Source organism: Cetorhinus maximus, chromosome 35, assembly GCF_964194155.1.
Source record: "Cetorhinus maximus chromosome 35, sCetMax3.hap1.1, whole genome shotgun sequence".
Taxonomy (NCBI): Eukaryota; Metazoa; Chordata; class Chondrichthyes; order Lamniformes; family Cetorhinidae; genus Cetorhinus; species Cetorhinus maximus.
The window spans coordinates 5,338,972-5,361,157 of NC_135913.1; the positions used below are offsets into that span (position 1 = coordinate 5,338,972).

Consider the following 22,186-nt stretch of genomic DNA (forward strand, 5'->3'; position numbering starts at 1 on the left):
ATGACCTATATAACACAATCATGTTCCCATGTACGGTGCTGGCTGGGCTAAAAGGTTTCAATCTGTTCCTATGTAACATGCACAGCAACCTGGACTGTCCTCCTTTTCAGCAGGAATTTAAATAGCCTTCCTTTTCCTATGTGTCCTACCCGAAAGATTGAATGGCCTAGCCATGTTCCTAAAAACAGCCGTGAGTAGTTTTTGACTGTCTTTTTACAGTTCCTATGTAAAGAATGTATTAGGTTGAGTTATTTAATCCTGTTCCCATAAAGCAGGTTGAAAAAGCTGTACGACCTACTCCTATTTAGAGGACAGGCTCAATGGTCCACACTTGTCCTGGTGTAACAGACAAATGGTAGCGAAACCAGGAAACAAATAAACAAGCAAAACAATGATTACAGTTAAAATAAACTTTCCTTGTTGAATGCAGTACAGTCCAATAAAATAAACCTTGTATCAGCATAATCCTGATTACTTAATGACAAAGTTTTATCCACAGTACAGCTGTAGGAACCTGATGAATTGATTACAATCGTCATTCGGGATAACTTAGTGCTACCATCGGATAGCTGTACTGCAGCCACATATATTCCAACGACTGTGTTTATTTTTACTGAACATAATAGAGGAATGTGGAGGCTAATTATAAGTTTGGGTGTTCATGTGAAATGAGACATATCGAATTTGGTCAACATTGAACACCACGCCCAATTTTGCTTTAGGGTTAGAATTTGTTGTTCTCTATTATTGAATTTGTAACCCTGGATTGACAACTCAGAGAAGGTCAATTGAAATCCCATCTTGGCAGTTTGATAGCATGAAATGAGGTTTATAACCTGCATGATAATTAACATAAGTGATCATGGAGCTGTTGGATTATGTTGAAACCCAAACTAATTCATTCAGGCCTGTGGACAGAGGGAAGTCTACCGTCCTTAACCGGCCTGAGTGCTTATATGTGACTCTTGACCAGATCTACATAGTTGACTCTAAACCAAGCTCTCAGGTCGGCCTAGGAAATCATTATTCTTTTTTTTAAATCAAAACAGCTCGCAACATTTCAAAAGGAAGGTCCGTCTGTGCAATCCTTCTTCGGCACAACAAGGGAAAGACAGTACGCGTCTGCCTTGATAGCGACGGTCACATTCACGGAACAAAAAAAAATGTACTTATCAGATGAGTTTCCCTTAGGTACCTGTGATAAGAAGCTAAACTTTGACCAGGGTGTGGAGCGGGGTTACTGCAATGAATAGCGGGAAACATCTCAATCAATGGACTTTGCTCAGGGTGTGTTTATTAACAAGACATACATTGAACGAAGTCGCTTTGACGGAGCTGCTTGACAAGGTAGGATCAAACCAATTTGAACATGGCTCTAAATGGTTTAAGTCCTGCGAAACTTTGTATGTATTTCATTAATTTTAGTGAGAGATACAGTGTTTTTGTCATTAATCTGATTACGGTGTCATTCCTTTCGTAAAATTCAAACAATAAAAAAAAAACCTGTTTATGGTATTTTGGATGATCATAGACTTTGATAGGGTAATGCAACAGATTTGCACACCCCCGGGTCCGTCAATCGAGAACACGGTGGCAGCACTTTCAGATTAGAGCTAGACTGTTTCGCCTAATGGCACCAAGTACTTTTTCTCAGAAGAAACATTTATAATTTTGACCCACAAATTTAGTTGCGCTTGGAGCTCAGTTTAAAATTTCAAAATTGCGATTGATTGATTTGTGCGGCTGTTAAAGTGTATGGAACGAAGGGGATAAATACGTTCACGGCTTTGATAGAATTCAGACACAGATAATCGCTATTCTAATTAATTGGCGGAACAGCCGTCGGAGGGTCGGGGGCGGTGGGGGGGGAAGGGGGGGGCGGTGGGTGGTGGGGAAGTGGGGGGCGGTGGTGGGTTGGGGGTTGGTCTCCTGTCCCTATGCTCTTGTATCCATGCTGCGAATACCCTGTTTCTCTTTGTTCCTCTGTCACCCGATTCCTATTTCCCTCTTCCCTATTTTCCTGTTTTGTTATGTCCGATTTCACAATGTCCATGCCCATCGGTCAATGCTTCATTTCTACGTTAATATTGAGGCCCCAATCTTCCCTCGCTCCTGGATTGTCAAATTCAAGTTTTGCTTTGTAAATGACAGGGCAGAAAAAGATCGTGCCACTTTGATTTGCTCCTTGAAGTTTCAGGCCAAATACTGTTGCTGGAGGAAACGAGGAATTGGCGAAGTAAGATAACCACCCCCCCACCCCACCCTCCCCGCCTCCGCCCCCCAACCCCCGCAGCTTATTCCCATGCTCTATATTCATATCGTTGCTCCTATGCAGGTTATTTGAAGTCTTTGAACAGGAAGCTTTCTCCAAAGTGATAACTTCAATTACCTGTGAGCCATCCTGCACTTGTGGAAAACACAGCGATAGGCTTCAATTGGTGGACAGCCAAAAACAATTCAAATTCTACAAAGTGCACTCAAGGATTCGCGACCTCAGTAAGCGCTTTGCATCCAGCTAAGTATTTTTTTTAATCAGTGTAATATACGGAAAATCGACAACTATGTTCAGCAGAACCAGCTTCCATCAACAGCAGCGTGCTAATGACCATGGTTTTAATGAGAGTGTAGAGGAATTGGCCAGAGGACTCAGTGTAAAACTCTAATGATATTCTCCTGCTAGGCAATACGAAAGCGGCATAGTGGTATTGTAATCCGAAGACCCACGGTAACATTCTGGGGACCTGGTTTCCAATCCCACCATGGCAGATGGTGAAACTTGAATTCAATGAAAATCAAGAATTAAAAGTCTCGTGAAAAGCACGCAACCATTGCCAATGTAAAAACTCAACTGGTTCACTCATGCCCTTTTGGAAGGAAACTGCCGTTCTTTCCTGGTCCGGCCTTCATGTGAATAAAGGCCCACATCACTGTGGTTGATTCTTAAATGGCTGGCTTATGGTCACATCCCGTGAACGAGTAAAAAAAAAAAAATCTTCTGCAAAATAGTGGGATGTTTTATACCAGTTGCAAAGGCAGACGGAGCCAGGGTTTTGAAACTCACCGGTACAAATATCACGGCTCAGGGTGAAGCCTCCTATTAGTACCACAGCTGGACATGTCAGCCTGGGTAATGCGTCTCTGAATAGGGCATGAAGCCATTCCCCTCTTCTTGAGAGTCGAAAGCACTAGAATAAAAAGAGGGGAAATATTGATTGTTTAAATATTGAGTGGACAAGGCAGCATCAGTGCAGAAATAACCAAGTTAATGTTTAAAGGTAATCTTTCTGGTTGATTGTCTTTCACCATAAACAGGACTCGGCTGACAGTCATTAATCTAACTTTAAGATAGTCCTTTGCATGATACAGGCCTTCTTCATGGCACCTGCTAAATGACCATTGCTTGCGCTCACCAACATTGCGCCTCAAACTATATATTGTGCTTGTGAAAGGTTTGTAATAGAGATTGGCACCCCCTAATCGTTTTAGCAGTTATTGCAACGGAATATGCTTATTGGCAGAGTTTAAATAAAAGGAAATTCAATCGTCCAGTGGGCTAAAAGCTAGGGTCCGACCATAATATAATGTTTTACATTTGTGAGAGAACATCACGACAGCAGGACATCTTACATCATTCTCTGGAAAGCTGGTTCAAAAGTGTGGCAAATGCAATGTTGACCTTTATTTCAAACGGAATGGAGTATAAAAATAGGCAAGTTTTGCTAAAACTTTACAAGGCACAAGCTAGACCACACCTAAAATACTGTGAACACTTTTGGCCCCTTTATCTAACGGAGGATAAACTGGAATTGGAGGCAGTCCAGAGAAGGTTCACGAGGATGATTCCGGGTCTGGAGAGATTTTCTTATGACGCGAGGTTGAGTAGGTTGGGCTTGTACTCTTTGGAGGTTAGAAGAATGAGAAGCGACCTTATTGAAACATATATGATTCCTGGGGGGCTTCACAGGGCAGAAACTGAGAGGTTGCTTCTCCTTGTGGGAGAATCTAGGACTAGAGGGAATAATCTCAGAGTAATGTGGAGGGATTTCTGTTGTCAGAGGGTAGTCAGCCTGTGGAACTCTTTACCTCAGAGGGCAGTAGGGGCTGGGTCATTAAGTATATTCAAGGCTGCGGTAGACAGATTTTAAATCAGCAAGGGAATCAAAGGTTATCGGTACAAAGAAGGAAAGTGGAGTTGCGGATTATCAGATCAGCCACGATCTCATTGAATGGCGTAGCAGACTCGATGGGCCGAATAGCCTGCTTCTGCCCTACGTCTTATGGTCTTATGCAGTTCTAACAAGGTGCTACATCGATGCAGGTTATTTATTATGTTTCTGGAGGGCAATATTGGGTGGATCAAATGCATGTGTGGTATTCCCTTTAATTTCCGGTGGAGAGTGGTGATTGCGGTGGTGAGAGTGCACAGGGTCGGTGTGCTCTGGCTGGCACTGTCAGGGAAATATCGACAGTGTTAATATGTACGTGAGGGATTTGTGGAAAATAATTTGGAATTGTAAATACAATAATGAAAACAGAAGCTAATGAAAGTAGATCTTAATAATTCTACTCATTATAATTTAATATCATCACATTCTGACGTTTATAAGCTAATTTCACCGAGCTTGCAATGCCATTCGAATAATTGTATTGAATTACTAAAGCAGCAAGAACCTGTTGGTATTTAGCTTTTCTAAAAACGTAACATAATTGCTTTGGGCAGATTCAGAAAAGATACACCATGGCCGAGAGAATGAAAGTGGGACCAGAGCAACCAAATACAAAAGAGGGGAAAAGTGGAAAAGGCGCAATTCGGAAGGTGATCAGCTATATCACTGGCACAGGTAAGGGTGTCAGGCACTCGAACCTGTTAAGTAGGAGCGCCGGATTCACGTTGTCAAATAATTTGTAACAACAATTCAAGCCGTTCAGACACTCGAATATGTCACGTAGAAAGAGAAGGCGAACGTTGAGTCTTTCGAACTTGCTGCGTTGGGTCAGGAGTAGGTCATTCATTTTGTGGAGATTATTTCATAGGGATAGGAGTAGACCAATCAGAGGCTCGAGCATATTACTTGGGACCATAGATGAGCCATTCAACCTCTCGATTCCCTTCCACCACACTTTCAGGTTCCGTCTAATCTATATTCTAACAGTATTTAGAAATGTTGTCAAGTGAGATAAGAAAGTAGTTGAGTGAAAATTTAAATCAAGCGCCAATCATTGAACGTAGATGTTATTTGTGGTGATATATCTATGTATATGTTCGTCAATACACACACAGCTGGTGATAACGATGGAATTAGAAAAACACTGGACAGCTACAGTGATACCGAGTTAGAGATTATTACACAATTCTACCGTCAGAGATTGGAAGAGGCGATTCTGGAACTGGTGGAGAGCGTTCCCTTGTCTCTAATGGCAACACATTCAATGAGCAATGAGGAATATGGGGTAAGTTGTTATGCAGATGCCCTGTTATTGTACCGATTATGTATTAATAAACACAATTGTGGTAGTGAGGGTTCAAATAACGTTAAATTAATGACTAGGCAGTAGTCCCGCATAGTGGTATGAATAACGATAATCAAAGTGTGACAGGAAGCGTTCGAAAATTCAGATATATACATTTAAGGAAGCGTGTGGGGTCAGACTAGGGAATGTTATTATCTATACCTTCGTTCATAGGATGTGGGCATCGCTGGTTAGGCCAGCAATTATTACGCATTCCTAATTGCCTTATTCAGACTGCAATTAAGAGTCAGCCACATTGCTGTGGTCTGAAGTCACATGCAGGCCAGTCCAGGTAAGGAAGGCAGATTTCCTTCCTAAAAAACGTTAGTAAATCAGGTGGGTTTTAACAACAAGAACGGCAATGGTTTCATGGGCATCATCAGGCTTTTAACTCCAGGATTTTTTTTTAGCGAATTCGTAATCTGCTATGGTGGAATTAGAGCCCTAGGTCTCTGAAATACCAGCTCAGTGAAAATATCACTATGCCACCACCTCACCAACAAAATGTCTCAAGAAGAAAATTAAATGAAGTTCACTTGAATGACAGCTAGATGAGTTGAGGTAAAAAAATAAATAAACGGGGATGTTCTGAGAGCCAATACCGAAGCACGATTGCAAAGTGAAAACTTTAGGAAATGGAAACTGAAATTCAGGAGCATTGGGAATTTTGTAACAACAGGTGAATAAGAAAAGGAGTTGGGTAGTTCAGTTATTAAAAGACGAGAATCAGTACTGAATTCAGAAACAACAATGGCATGGAAGATTAATATGTGGAATCCGTTTGGGTGGAGATTTGAGATAGCAAGAGAAATGCTTCACTGGTTTTAATAGTCTACATGTCTCCTAAAATTGGATACGCTCTAACGGGGAGTACAAATCAAGACATAATGAGGGGTTGTAAGGAATGCACTGCAAGAATTGTGGGTGAATTTAATGTTTTAATAGATTGGACGACAACATTGGCAAAGGAAACATCGGGATAAATACATATAGTGATTTTAAACAGTTTCATACAACAATACAATTTGGAACCAAAAAAGGGAACACGCTGTTTTAGATGCAGTAAAATGTAGTGATATTTGAATAATTACCGATGCCATAGTGAAGGATCCTCCAGGGAAGCGTGATCATAACATGTCAAAATTTAATTCAGCTTGAGGGTAAGAACCTAGGGTATGAAGTGGAAGACTTTGAATTAAATAGATACATGACAAAAGTTATGTAAATTCTACTCGGGTAAAAGATGAAAAGTTAAGAGATTCGGTGAACAGCAGGGGAAATGTTTAAGAAATTTAAGAGATATTTCAAGGTTCTCAAAAAGCAAAGTCCATTGTGAAAGAAAGGCTCTCTGCGAAGAATAACTCAGATAATTAAGGTTATAATCAAATCGAAAATATGCAAATAACGTTTTCTTTATTTTTTTACTATGGAATTTGAGCTTCAATGGCAAAATTCACATTTGTTGTCAAACACTATTTGCACTTGGAAAGGTAATGGTGATTCACCTTCTTTAACTGCTGCAGCCAGCCTGGTGTCGTATATCTATCAGTGCAGTAAGGAAGGGAGATACAGGAATTTTATACAGTGACGGTGAAGTAACGGTAACATAATTCCAAGTCAGGATGGTGTGCGACTTGGAGGGGAACTTGCAGATGGTGGTGCTCCCATGTACCTGCTGCCCATGTCCTTCTAGGTTATAGAGGTAACGGGTTGGAAATGTGCTGTTGAATAAGACTTGGCTTGCTGTTGCAGTGCATATTGCATACGGTACACACTGCTGCCACTATGCATCAGTAGTGGAGAAGCTGATTTTTTTAAGGCGCTTGATGGGACACAAGAATTTCTCAGAGACCAGAAGCCTGAAAATTTGGAAACCGGTAAAGTTGGACTAAAAAAAATAAAAATCCAGAAGAAATAGATTTAAAGTAATAATGCAAGAGCTATAAATAAAACAGACAGTAAGAACTTTGGTCGATAGATTAAAAGGAAAGTGATAGCTGCAGGATGCATCCATTGCAACCTTCCAAAATTTGCTAGATACCGGAAAGATTCCACGGGGTTGAAAAAACGCAAGTGTAACGTCCCTATTGAAGGAAGGATCGAGAAAGAGAAGAGGAAACCAGAAGCCAATTAGTCTAACTCTTTTTCATTGGAAAACGCTGCAATCTATTCGTAAGGAAGTACGAACAGAACAATGCGAAAAACATAATCGTGACTATTCAACATGGTTTTATGGAAGGGAAATTGTGTTTGGCAAGCTTATTAAGCGTTGCTGTGGGTGCATTGAGCAATGTAGAATCACCAGTACATGTAATGAACTGGAATTTAATGAAAACATGTGATAAGGTGACGCATGAAAGTTTGTTACTGTATGTAAGAACTTACTGCTTTGGGGGCAATGTATTAGCATGGATAGAGAATTGTCCACGTAACATAAAACAGGATAAATGCATTATTTTCAGTATGGAAAAGTTTAAATAGTTGAGTTCATAGGGATTAGAGTAGGAGCCTGAATTCGTTAAAATCTGTATTAATGACCTGGATGACGTGCCAGGAATATTGTAGCTAAGTTTGCTGACAAGAAAAATTATATCAGAAAATAAGTTGTGAAGAGGACACAGAGTTTGCAATGGGATGTAGAAAGATTAAGTGAGTGAGAAAACCGAATATGGGATTTAATATGTGAAACCATAAAGACATCCACTGTGTTGAGAAAAATAAAAAACTAAAATATGATTTAAGTGGGGACAGATTGTGGTTAGCTTGTGTGAAGGGGAATCTGGGTATCCCCGTGAAGGAAACAGAAAATGTTGGCAGACAGAAACAAATAGTTAAGGAGGCAAATGCAAGGCGGGCTTTTTTTCAAGGGGATGACATATAAAATAGGTAATTATTGCTCTGACACGCTCTACTGCTAATGCTACAGTGTCTGGGGTGTTTTTTATCACATAAATTGTTAACCAGACGTTCCATATCATGTCATGTCATTCCATTTCATGTCACTATTTCAAAAGTTGAGTCCACTTCTCCTCAGTGTCGTGAGGCGAATATTCATCCTTCAACCAACATCATTCAAACGCATTATCTGTTCACTATCACGATGATGTTAGTAGGATATTAGCTGCAAACAAGCTGCAGTATTTCCTTCATTGGCTGAAAGGCCTTTGGAAAGTCCCGAGAAAAAAGGGCTACAGATTGTTTCATTCTTTCATTTTCTTTTCATTCTTCACCTAATTACCGGGTTTTTGGTTATTTATTTCCGTCCCTTCATTTCTTTTTTTTAAAATCCCAGTTCATCATTAAACAGTCAAAACATCAACGCAGAAATGAAGCAACACAATACCTTCTAGACACAGTGGCTAAAAAGAACGGCCGGGCAAAAAGAGATTTGTGGGAAACATTGGTGAAAATGCAGCTAACAAAGCCAAAGCTGAAACGCATTTTGAAAGAAATTCAGAATAAAGGTATTGTATGGAGACCAAACGTGGATACATTTCAATATGTGAGAGTTGAACTCAGTACTAATGAAATTAAACGTCTTCACCAGGTTCTCTTCTGCTTTATAACGCACGCAGCAGTCAGATAGAAGAGGAACTGTCAGATGATCTCAAAGGTAAGTCAATGGCCAGTTTATCATGAATCCTATGAAACGGATTAAGCCAAAACATCCTATCGTGCCCCTGACCCAACTATTGAAATAGATAAATCCGTTCAAATGGTAGCCTTTAACTGTTGCCGTAAACTGTCAGCAAAGTTAATAGACTAAGAGGGTGAAACAGAACTTGGCAAATACAAAGCGGGGAGGTATTCTCTGTCATAGGTTATATTCCACATGTTCAATGTTTGGTTCCATTCAAGTATAAGGTAATAGCTGCTCAACTGCACCTCAACCCCGAGGTAGACGTTCACCCAACCAGAAATGCATGCCTCCAGCTTCTGATGCAAGACTATAGAGCTGCACTGCAGAGTTGTGTATGTCACGTGGCATCAACGTTTCCCCTGGCACGTTCCCAGGGCTGAAAAAAAACATTGTTCATACTTGAGATGTTGTTTTAGCTGTGGAGGCTGGAACTTATCCTTGCACAAGTGAACGCCTCACTATCCATACTTCACAGTGCTGTTAGGAGCTTGTCAGATTGGTGTTGTACCAGAGACACATAAAGGTAGAGGCCGGGTTTAAGCTGGAATCAAACATTCTTCCAGACTGAGTAAGGACGGGAATCACTTATAGGACCAGAATGGCTAAACATGGCAAGGACACAAGGGGCCAGACACGGTGAGGAGAGGAGTTGCATGTAGCTCCAGAGGTTAGAAACATAGAAACTAGGAGCAGGAGTAGGCCATTCGGCCCTTCTAGCCTGCTCTGCCATTCATTATGATCATGGCTGATCATCCAACTCAATAGCCTGCTCCCGCTTTCTCCCCATACCCTTTGATCCCTTTCGCCCCAAGAGCTATAAAGCTTATAAGGTCTGAAGTCACATCTGTGTACTGATTGTGGAAGGGCGTGATTCACATACATGCCCAGGCTGGTAATGACTGTAACTACACTTAGGACCACGGCACAAAAGGACAAGTGTCACATACACTCCCAGACTGTTTAAATACTGCAGACACACATAGCCCAAGGCTGCATATGAACTATTCACCTGTAGACGCAGATTGGGTAAGGACTGTCTCACACATAGGCCCGCTCTGAGTATGGACACGTCACATTTTGCAAAGGCTTATTAAGTGCTGGAAGAACAAAGATGTCCACAATCGGTAAGGACTTGAGTTACATTTAGGCTTGGAGTGGATAAGGAATGGGTTCACGTATAAATGCAAACTGTTAGGCATGAACCACCTTTCAGCCCAGATTGGACAATGACTGGAATGGCAAACAGCCACACATTGGCTGCAACAAATTTGGGCACAGGCTGGCTAAGGACTGGAGTCACATATGTTTTCAGACTGTTGGTGGACTTGAGACACATATAGATTCAGATTGGAAAATGACTGGATTCACGTTACTTCCTGGACTGGGTGAAGAGGGAAGTCAGTTTTCAGTCCAAACTGGACACTGATTTGCGACACAAACACCCTGACTCAATCAGGATGGGAGGTTTCCTGCCCTGAAACAACAATAATCAACCAGTTGGGTATTTGCAACAATTTTCATCTTTATGATGTTATGATCCATGTTGAGGTTACCACTGGACAAGCCTGATCCCAGGGTGGAACCCATCTTGATAGGTCCTAACGTTTATTTTTGTTTGTTTAGACATGCAGAAAAGGGCTACTGAGGGAGTTACCGATGTCAGTTAATTAAATTTTACGAAAGCATAAAGCATATATTACACAAGAAAAGATTAACTATATTACAATACTCATCTACCCACAATTATACCTTTTACAGATTTATACAGGTTTACAAAGATAACACAAGATAAAAAGCTATCTTATACTCTAATGTTCACAGTAAGTACACAGCCCATGTAAACCACTAGGCACCCGGTGACCAGACACAACACACTCTGAAACCATGTGACAGATGCCACCTCAACCAGATGCTATGGATCTCTCCTCAACTCCCCACATACTCCTGTCATGCCATGAGCCAACCAGTCTCACTGCTCTTCCTTTTTCACGTGAGTGTTTCCAATCTCCCAGAACTCAAGTTGGAATCATCTTCTGAACTGACGCTTTCTCTCAGGCGACTTCCACAAGTATTATCCTTCAGGGTTTCAAACTCTACTTCTGATGTTCTGTTCCTCCGTGTCACCTCATGCATTTAAAACTGCCTTCCACGCACTTGTTCTCACCGACTAAGCCACTGCCTCATATTCCCATTGCGAAGAGTTACAGACCTTTAGTTGTCTGTTTGGACCTTCTTTCCACTTGCAAGCTTTTCTCGCTTTAAATCTGCTTTCTGCAGCTCTTGACTCTTTAAATCTGAATCTTGGAGCCTTGCTCTCTGCCCCTCATTCTTAAATTGACTTAAGGGGATCTTATCCAAGTTCCTGTCATTTCTCTGACTAGGAGGCCTACTTGGGACGTTCCCCGGTCCCATTCCTATGGATTTTGGAGTATTTTCTTTAGCTTGCGTCTTGCTGTCTGTCCCCTTTGCTCCAGTCTCTCCAGGCAGCTCCTTTGAAAACCAGCTGAGCTGAAACTGCTTCCAAAATCACAACTGCTCTTTCCCAACATCACAACTGTTGATTTTTTGTGTGTGTGCCTGCGGGAGGGACCTGCCTTCCTGGAAACCTGTTGCTAGGCATCAGCCAAATTTTCTACCCTTGTTTGTTTACCTCAGCTGCAAAATTCGTTAAAGATCTCATTTGAAATGCAGGCACTTTAAAAAAAATGGAACTAAAACTTAAATTGTCCCTTTATTAACACACAGACACATAAATACAACTCAAACTTAAACTTTAAAGCTAAAACTCATCCCTACTACCCACAAATACAAATATAACTTACTTAAACTATCTCTATTTCCTAACAATGATCAGCGTTTATTTGTGGATTTCCAAGTTTTGAAACTGAATTCAAATTGCCAAACTGATGCAGTGAAATCGGGCCCCATGTTTTACAGATTATTAGTCCATCACTCTGAATTGCTAGTGTACCAATGAGACAAAACAACATTCGTCTGCCTCACTTGAAGGCGAGAGAATAATGAATTATTCCTCGTCGTTCGTCATCGTTAACCTGTTGATATCTATCAGTTTATATGTACTTGAACATTTATATAATCGTGAGTTTTAAAGTGCATAAGAAGCTGGAAATCACAAGGCGAGTGGAGCAAAATAAATTCATAAAGGCCTAGAATATGATCCTATATGAACATAGAGATTGCTATTTTACCTTTATGATGGGAATCGGCAATATGCAGCGTGAGATTCCTTTCTCTGCATGTTGCCGTCATTAAATACTGGAACAAAATCAGAAAAAGTTGGAAAAAGCTCAGCAGGTTGATCAGCATCTGTGGCCTATCCAGAGTTGCTTTTAGGCCTGCTGAGTTTTTCCAGCATTTTCTGTTTTTGCTTCCTATTTCCAGCATGACAGCATTTTGCTTTTACATTAAGTATTGGATCAATAATATTGCAGTCATTTTTCATCAGTTGGGCTCCATGTCCATCTTGGGTGATAACACAAGGGTCGCTACAGATCTGTGAATATTTTGATTTTCAGCCAACTACCTTTGCGTCTTAATATCCTTTTACCTTTCGGCAATGGTGTAAATTGGTTGTTACCAAATTAGGCACCAATTTTACGCGCGCCCCAATTCTCTTTCCGCTGGAGACAAGGGACAAGAAAACCGACTGGGGTGAGTAAAAGATGTGCACTCTTTACCCAATTGCCCGGAGTTAAAATTACCGAGAATGAATAACAAAATTGTTATGAGGTGGAATGTTTCTCGACATTAATGCAAAGTGTATGGTGTTTTATCTGACGCCAGTTGCACACCATGCCTTGTATTGAAGTTCATGGTATTGCATATCAGAAAAAAATGCATCTCTGCCAGCTGTAATGTAAAATTGGCGCCGGAATCACCTAATTTGCGTTACCACCCAAGCCGAATGTTCCCTGTAATTTTTGAGTTGTACGATAACAATATAAGAAAAATACGAATATCATTATTTCTATTCCAATGAAAGGCATACAGAAGCAACACAAGGAATATCTTCTCTCCAAAAACGAGAGTGTGAGCAAAGGCACCATCAAAATAAGGGAGAAAACAATGACCTTCTCCCTCGCTCATCGATACACTGAGCTCATTGTCATTTCCTCTCTCCGTGAACGGAGATTGGTGGAACACGAGCTTTTATCCAGAGGCAAGGACCACGAGGAGTGGCAGCAGAAGTACATCAGCAGCGACCTTGAGAAAATCTGACTTGATCAATTATTCAGAAGCAGTTTTGGCCACAGCAGCCTGTCTGGAACCTCGGTGGTCAGCGGCGTGGCGGGCATTGGTAAGACAACCATGGTGCAGAAGATGATTTACGAATGGGCCGCAGGGAACATCTATCCTCAGTTCCAATTCGTTTTTCATTTCACATTTCGAAACCTCAATGCCATAAAAGGCGCAACTTCTCTGGAAGAAATAGTGCTCGATTCCTATCCTTATTTGGAAAATAAACTTGGGGATATATGGATGAGTCCAGAATATTTGCTCTTGGTGTTTGATGGATTGGATGAGTTCCAACACACGATTGACTTCACAGCTCGTGCATCCAGTAAAGCCTCTGGAAATATATGTACCAGTCCTGACTGCAGGTTTGAAGTCTCCGAGATTGTACGCTGTCTGGTACAGCAACACGTGCTAAAAGGTTGTTCTGTGCTGCTCACAAGCCGGCCAACCGCACTTTACTCACTGGAAAAGGCCAATATCAACCTCTGGGCCGAGATCCTGGGCTTTCTGGCCGATGAAAGGAAAAATTACTTCAAAATGTTTTTCGGGAATGAGAAACTCGCCAACAAAGTATTCAAGTACGTGGAGGAGAATGAGATCCTGTACACCATGTGCTACAACCTTTCGTACTGCTGGATCATTTGCTCCACCTTAGGCCCACTCTTCACTCAACCAGGGGCCAAGGAACCACTCCCCAAAACCATCACTCAACTGTTTTCCAACTACGTTTATAACCTCTTGAGAAACCACCGGAGAGATGTTGAGGACCAACGGATGGTATTACTTCAACTCGGGAAGTTGGCCTACCAAGGAGTTTCAAAAAGGGTCATTGTTTTCCATGAGGACCACTTCCGTGAACATCATCTGGAGCCCTCCAAGTTCATTTCGGGATTTATGATGGAAATCCTGGAGAGAGATGATGCAGCAAAAAACATTGTGTACACATTCCTTCACCTTACCATCCAAGAGTTCTTGGCAGCCCTCGCTCAGTACTTGAATCCAAAGCACCAGAATGTGTTGGAGTTGCTTCACTGGGCTTTTAAGAAGGATGATGGTCGCTTTGAGATCTTTATTCGTTTCGTAGTGGGTCTTTCAGCGCCGACTTCATCCCGGCAACTGGAAGAGATCCTTGGTCCTCTGTCTCACCACACTGCCTGTCAGGTGATAGACTGGATCCAGGTCAATGTTCAGGCAGAAATCAAAAACATGGATAGGACCGCGGGAAAGAGGCAGCTTTTGAACGTATTCCATTATCTGTCCGAGTCTCAGAACAAAGCTTTGGTCCGGAAGACCGTAGGGTCGGTGGAGCGACTGAACTTTGGGGACTCCATTCCGCAGAACGCACTGAGATTAAACCCGCTGGACTGTGCTGTGCTGTGCCACGTGCTACAACTCTGCAAAGCCATGGAGGAGCTGAATTTGGAGAAATGCTACATTCAGGAGGAAGGGGTCAAGCGACTGGCTCCCGCGATCCACAATTGCAAAGTTCTGAGGTATTTACTAATATAGGTGAAATTGGGCATCAGCGGGATGCGAATAGGCGATCGCACTTTCGTCAACTATCACACCCTCCATGTGAAATTGTGATGCCTTGACAACAATATCCCCTCTCCTGCGTTCTGTGGTCCTCTTTTCCGCGTGGCATGACCTTTCCATTCTTCCCATGAATCCCATGACTTAACTTAGTGTGGTATTCAGCGCTGTAAGTTGTAAAAAAAGGGCCCTGGTTAAGTTGGTTGATCTCACAATGTGAGGCATCGAAGCCCATAGGGAGGGTTGGAAGGGTCCTCGCTCCATTCCCCAGGCGGCCTTAAGTTAGATGAACTCTGGTGTTTGATCAGGGCACCCGTAACACATACAGTCAAAAGGACACAGGCAGACACACACACACACACAAAACACAATGAACATATCCCCACACGCACAGACAAACGCACACACAAACCGAAAACACACACACACACACAGAACACACACACTCATTTACACACCGCAGGAAGCATCTACGCCCGATCCCTCATCCGTTTTGAGTGAACTGATCCCTCCAACTGCCGCATTGAGCCCCATATGGACAGAGGAGGAAGGAGCTTCATTCGATCCCCAGTTTCAGCTGAGTTTAACGGCTCTCAACTAAAGTTGTACTGAGCTCCACACAGAGTTCAGGACAGGGCTATGTTGCAACCAGTGCAAGAACTGAGTTAGCAGTTGTCAGCTACATTTGGTCCAAGTTCCTCACACCGGGCCGGGAGATACAAGACTCCACTCCCAAGTCATGCTGATCACTATTTTCAAATGTGGCAGGAGGGATTCATAGAATTTCACTCCTTCTTATTAAGAAGTTAACATATCTTACAATCCAGCAACATTTGATGCAAATTTCTTTCTTTGAGAAGAAAACATTTCTGCATGATCCTAATGTTTAAGCAAAACAGTTTGCATATGTCACATATTACAATTGCTCTCAACACAGTCTATTAAATCTTGGGAATCAAACCCTATCCTGTACAACAAACTCAAAACACATCTCCAATGGAACATAAACCCCCATCATTAATCAATAAGATATTGTTACTTCTTATTGGTAGGTATTAGAAGTGAGGGTTTGAGACAAATTCAAAATTTGAATTAAGTAAAATTAGAACTGAATATCAGGTGGAATCCCAAGCGGGTGACCCAATTGCCCTCAGCGGTTTTTGGCTGCCCCACACATGAGTATCGTCCCAGCAGTTTATGGCTGACAAGCGCTGCTTAATCAGGCAACATTTTTGTCTAAGCAAGCGAGTGCTCTGCACCTACTTCTCGGCCGATTACGTTTTGACCCAGTGGGGCTGCCACTCATGCCTCACAGTCGTTACTCAAGAGAAGAATTAAGGTGGGATAACAATGAAGGGTCAATGATTTCCAAGAGGCACACTGCTGGAGACATTTGTCTTAGGCGGCAGCACAATGTTTATGAGAGAGTGCGGGAGGAGTGGAAATTGCGCTGCCTATTCGCCGTTGTCTATCCTGCACGCCTGATGAAGGGAATATTATAGCCCATTATGTTTGGCAGCTTAATGCAACGCCTGTGAAATTTTGAATAGATCGGGATGCTAGTTAATTTTTAGTGATTAAGAGATCTGCTATTCGTTACATGGAGATAATTTTAGCCCCGGGGCAATGGGGTAGGGGTGGGGTTTAAGGGGGTGGGGGGGGGGGGGGGGGGTTGGAGGGGGGGTGAGGGGGGGGCGGTGGAGCTTTGCTATTACCAAGTATAATGAACCATTGATTTTACTCCTCGTCCAATCATATTCACAGTTGTATTCAGTGGAATATATTTGGGCAGATTGCAAAGAAAAAACAACATTATTATAACCCCATTAGGTTCCTGTTCAGCGTGTAATTGGCTCCCAATTGTACGTCAAAACCAAATGTTTTCATTGAAACATATAATTGAACTGAACACAATGAGGTGTTTCGGCCAATTGAGTCGGCAGTGGCTCTTTTATATGCCTATCCAATTCGACCCACTCCCCTCTGTTCCCCTACAGCCATGCAATTGTTTGTCCTTTAGGTAGTTATAGAATTCTCCCATTGAAAGTTGCGACTGATTCTGCTTCCAACAGTCTTTCAGCCAGTGAATCCTAGATGAAAGCAATTTCCTACATGAAATATCAAAACAAAACGCTTACCTTCATTGTCAAAACTCTGTGTTTTTTGCATGCTGACACATGCTTTTGGAAACAATTGCTCCATATTCTTAGTGTGAAAACATTTAATAGCTTCGAATATATCTATTATATCTCCCCATGCGTGTGTGTGCCAACGATAAACAATTGGGGAAGTTTCTTGTAATGTGAAGGATATTTTTAATGCACATATTTTTTTCCTCCCCTTATTTGTGACTCTTGGTTGCTAGGCTGAATCACAATAACATCGGAGATACAGGAGTCAATATTTTGTCTGCATCACTTATGCATGAGGAGTGTAAAACGCAGAAATTGGAGTAAGTAACATCCTCAATTTTAACCTAAAGCGCCGTTGGGAATAAGTCTGGGCAAGTCAGGAACCCGTTTTAAACTAACCCGATTGTACCATTCACTAATAAATGCCAGGCGGGTTAGGTTATATAACGCGCTTATCTGATTATTTGTTGCAAAGTAGTGCATGGAATTAACGCAAAGGTTGTATTATATTTTGCTTGAGTGCACGTGATTTACTCTGTTCTGTTCTGTGCATCAAAGCACAGGAAGGATATTTTTTGCAGTGGAGGGGCTGCAGCAAAAAAAAAATCATCATATTGATGCCAGGACCAAAAGGGAAACTTTGGGATGACAGATTGCACAGGCTAGGATTCGATTTGTTTGAGCGGAGAAGAATCGCAAAAGTTGATCTAACTGAGGTGTTCAAAACGATGAAACGATACGTGGAATTTAAATAATACAAATAACTATTTAATCTGGTGGAATGAAAGTAGAGCAGAGCAACATTATGGAAAAGATAGAGATTAGCCTTTCATTCAGTAGCGACTTCAGATTTCACTTCTTCATACAATAATATTGCAAACTTGGAAATGTCAACCACAAAGGGGGTTGAGACTGATGGGCAACTGAATATTGCAAAACTGAATTTGGCATATTTTAGATAGGTAAGGCTATTAGAGGGTTGAGGACCGAATGCGTGTTGACGGGGTCAAGATAGGTCAGTCTAATAACGAGTTCCATGAGAAATAAAAACATCTCAAGGGCTTAACATACTTCTGCTGTTTTATTGTCCCTACGCTCATTCTTTTCTTCCTAATGCAACTTATTTACTGCCTTTTCGAGCTGCACCATATTCTGGTTTTAAATATTCATATTTAGTTTGCAGGATAACAATTTGACAGCTGCTTGCATTGAGGACCTAAGGTCGGCGTTCAGTGCGAAGCAATCTTTGACAATGCTCTACCTGGACGGGAATAACTTCACAGACGATTGTGTTCCCGATATGCGAAACCTCATAACGAACTGCAAAAACTTGGAGCTGATCCAGTGAGTGCAGGTGTTAATGTTGAATTATTAAATAAATTGACAGTTTTATGAACAAATGTTTATGTTAGGAAATCAAACGGTTTACGTATTCTTCTGCAATGCTTCACCAATTGGGTGATATTTTGCATCGACTGCGTGTTCATTCCTCTCGCGATATTCAGACCCCATTGATTCACATAGAACAATTTTAATACAATAAACAGGCTAGATATCCAATTAATAAATGAAACATTGGATTTACGCCCCGACTAATTTTGCTCTCTGCCAAAATCAATGTGCACCAAACTTGGGTTGGAAGTAAAATCAGCATTGCAGTCAATTACACATTTACACAAGTTAAAGTTGCACGCACTGGAACTGAATGTTGGACAGAGTTTACAATAGGAAACTTTGTGCGTCTGTATCAATTATTTCATGGCTTATGGGCGAAGTTGGCAAGGCTAACATGGGTTGTCATCGCTAATTCCATTTTAGGAGGTGGTGCTGAGCCACCTTCTTGAAACACTGCAGCCCATCTGGTGTCAGAAGGGCAGCTCCAGGTGTAAGATCCAGTGACAATGAAGGGAAGGCAATATGGCTCCAAGTCAGGTTGCTGTATGGCTTGGGGTGGAGCTTCCAGGTGATGGTTGTTCCCGTGCATTTGTTGCTCCTGTCCTAGTTGGTCGAGGTCACACACTTGGAAGGCACTGTCGAAGGAGGCTTGGCGAGTTGCTACACCGCATCTTGTGTATGGTGCACGCTGCTGCCATTAGTGAACCAATCATGATGGTCGTGGGCGGTAGGGGGCGGTGGCTGTGGTGGTAGTTGAATGTTTAACATGGTGGGTAGGATACTCATAAATTGGACTGCTTTTTTCTTGAGCATTGTTGCAACTGCATTCAGGCAAGTGGAGATTGTTCCATCACACTGTTGACTTGTGGTTTGTAGATCGATGACAAGCTTTGGGGAATTAGGGGGTGAGTTACACGTCGCAGACTTCCTAGTCTCAGGGCTGCTTTTCCAACCACAGGACTTATAGAGCTAGTCCAGTTACGTTTTTGGTTAATGGTGACTATTAGGATTTATATTTTGGGGCATTCAGCGATGGTTATGTCATTGAATGTCAAGAGGAGGTGGTTATATTTTCTCTTGTTCGGGATGGAGATTGTCTGGCAATTGTATAGCACGAATGATACTTGTCAATTATCAGCTGAGGCTGAATATTGCCCAAGCCCTGCTGAAAATGCCATGGACGGCTTCAATTTCTGAGGAGCTGAGAATGGTGCTGAACATAATGCAATTATCAGTGAAAATATACACTTCTGGAATTATGATGGAGGGAAGGTCATTTATGAAGCATCTGGAGATGGTTGTGAAGAATACCACCCCAATAAACACATGCACCTATATGCCGGGGCTCAGATAGCCTCCAACAAGCGGAAGCATCTTCTTTGTACTAGGAATCATTACAGTGGAGATTTCTTCCCCTGATTCCAATTGACTCCAGTTTTGCTAGAGTTCCCTGATGCAACTCTGTGTCAAATGTCACCTTGATGTCAAGGGCAGTTACTGCCACGTCACCTCTTGAGTTCAGCACCTTTTTCTAACTGGACCAAGGTTCTGTAGAGGTCAGGAAACATATGGTCCTGGAAGAAACCAAACTAAGCATCGGTGTTCTGGTTATTGCTGTAAAGGTGCAGCTTAATATCACTTATAATAATATTTTCCATCACCTTTCTGATGATTGAAGTTAGCCTGCTGGGGTAGCAATTGGCCAGATTGGATTGGACACTCATGGTGCCATACAGCCCATGTTTTTGATTGTAATTGAAGTGCCCCATTCAGGGTACATTCTGTGCCATTTCCACCCTCACCGCTCCTTCGAAGTGATGTTCAAGGTGGAGGAGCACTGATTTATTCGCTAGGTGAGGATGGTGGGTGATAATTAGCTAGATGTCTCCTTGCCCTTGTTATTCCTTATGTAATTAGACTTAATGGAGTGCTGAGTCAATGTTGAGGACTCCCATGTGAAGTGCACAGCCACCTCTGGTGAATATGTCCTACTGTTGGGACAGAACATATCAAGGATGGTCATAATGATGTCTGAAACAATGGTTGTAATGTATGATTCGCTGAATATGGCCCTGCCAGTCTGTCTCTTGACTAGCTTGTATAACATTTCTCCCAAATGTAGCACAATTCCCTATATGTTAGTAAGGAGGACTTTAGAGAAACGAAAGGGGATCTTGTGCAATTGTGAATTCCAGTGCTTGGTCAATGCCAGATGATCCATCTGGTTTTATCACTTTTGCAAGTTTCTGTTGCTGGTAAGTGAAACTGAGTAGCTTGCTGGGAAAATGCAGAAGACAGCTCACAGTAAACCATGAACTAGGCTCTGGAGTTACATGTAGGTTAAATCTGGTAAGGTTGGCAGTCTTTTTTTCGATAAAGGACAATCGTGAAACGGATATGACAATCAATGCTGGCTTCATGGCCATCATTACTGAGACTAACTTTACATTCCAGATTTATTAGTTAATTGTATTTAACTTCCACCATACGGTTGGATTTGAATCTCAGGCCTCTGGGTTACTATTCCAGTGAGATTACCATTATGTTTCCTTATTGCGATTGTTCAACATTCCTTGAATTTTGACCTAAAAGGTTCTTAAACTGATGAGGTAATTCAATCCATCTGCAAGGACTTAAAAATTTATTTGGTCCCGTCTCCTATTTCCTTATAGCCCTTTGCAGCTTCATTAGGAAGATATAAAAGTGCTTTTTTATTTGAAATGTTACAAATGTTTTAGTTAATTTGGCTTTATGAATTAGATGTCTATTTAATTGTTTATATCCATCTTAGGTTATGGAGGAACCATTTCAGTTCTGATGGACAGAAACAGCTCAGATCACTGAGAGAATGCAGGGCTGGACTACGAGTCTTTGTTTGATCACAGGGACGAGGAAACAATTGTTATTTGGGTTCATTAACAAAGCCTGAAATGTATGTTTTCTAAAGTTGTTCTTTGAAAATATGATATTAATGTAAATCTAGGAAAACAATTTATTAAATTCTGATTTAAAGCTGGAAATAGTCAAAGTGTAATGTAAGCAATTATGATATCATGGAGGTAAAGGCTATATTAATCTGACACACCTGGTAGGAAATTCAGAATGGGGCACATTTTATACCCGTCTGATTTCACTCCACGTTGATGACGAGGGAATGAAAAAATGGCCAGGATATAAAAGCTATGCTCCAGCCAAACCTATGTGCTCTTTGTTCATTGATTTCCCACAGCATTAGGGTCATTTGTGTAGGCGTTTTAGATGTAGATCCTCAGCAAGTTTAAAACAAACATGTTATGATCCTAGGCCAGACTCCCTCAACGCTTCCTCCGCTACCACCCACCTCACTCGCAGGCCGCCCCCCTCCTCCCCCCGCACCACCCCCCACCCCGCCTCCCGGTCCTGCCCAAAGTTCTTGGTACTAACCAATGAGAAAGAGTTGTTATTTGTTTAAAGCAGACACGATTTGAGATTAAATGTATTTCCTTAGGTAATAAAACCGAACCCATGGATTTCTCAGCAAACCACCTAGACTTCAGTAAACACTGAGTCAACCAATCTGCTCAAAACTGTCTGGCTCTCTCAGGAGTATTTCCAGTATTCAGCTTTGAAGATAAAACCGCAGAATTCTCTCCAAAGGTCACTGCGACTCGGGCTGTTTGAATGACTGCTCATCTCGCAAAGTTTGAATTCATTCTCTCCAGACACCACTGGATTGCTG

At 41.8% G+C, this 22,186-nt stretch overlaps 1 protein-coding gene across 1 annotated transcript; it reads left to right on the forward strand.

Moving 5' to 3' along the window:
* The first annotated feature begins 862 nt into the window (after positions 1-862).
* Positions 863-21,347, forward strand: LOC144671998 (NACHT, LRR and PYD domains-containing protein 12-like). The gene is given in 9 exon segments (XM_078533933.1): positions 863-1,006; positions 4,721-4,841; positions 5,282-5,451; positions 8,804-8,975; positions 9,059-9,124; positions 13,155-14,901; positions 17,307-17,393; positions 18,250-18,417; positions 21,260-21,347. Coding segments are annotated over 9 exon segments (2,763 nt in total).
* Positions 21,348-22,186: the final 839 nt, after the last annotated feature.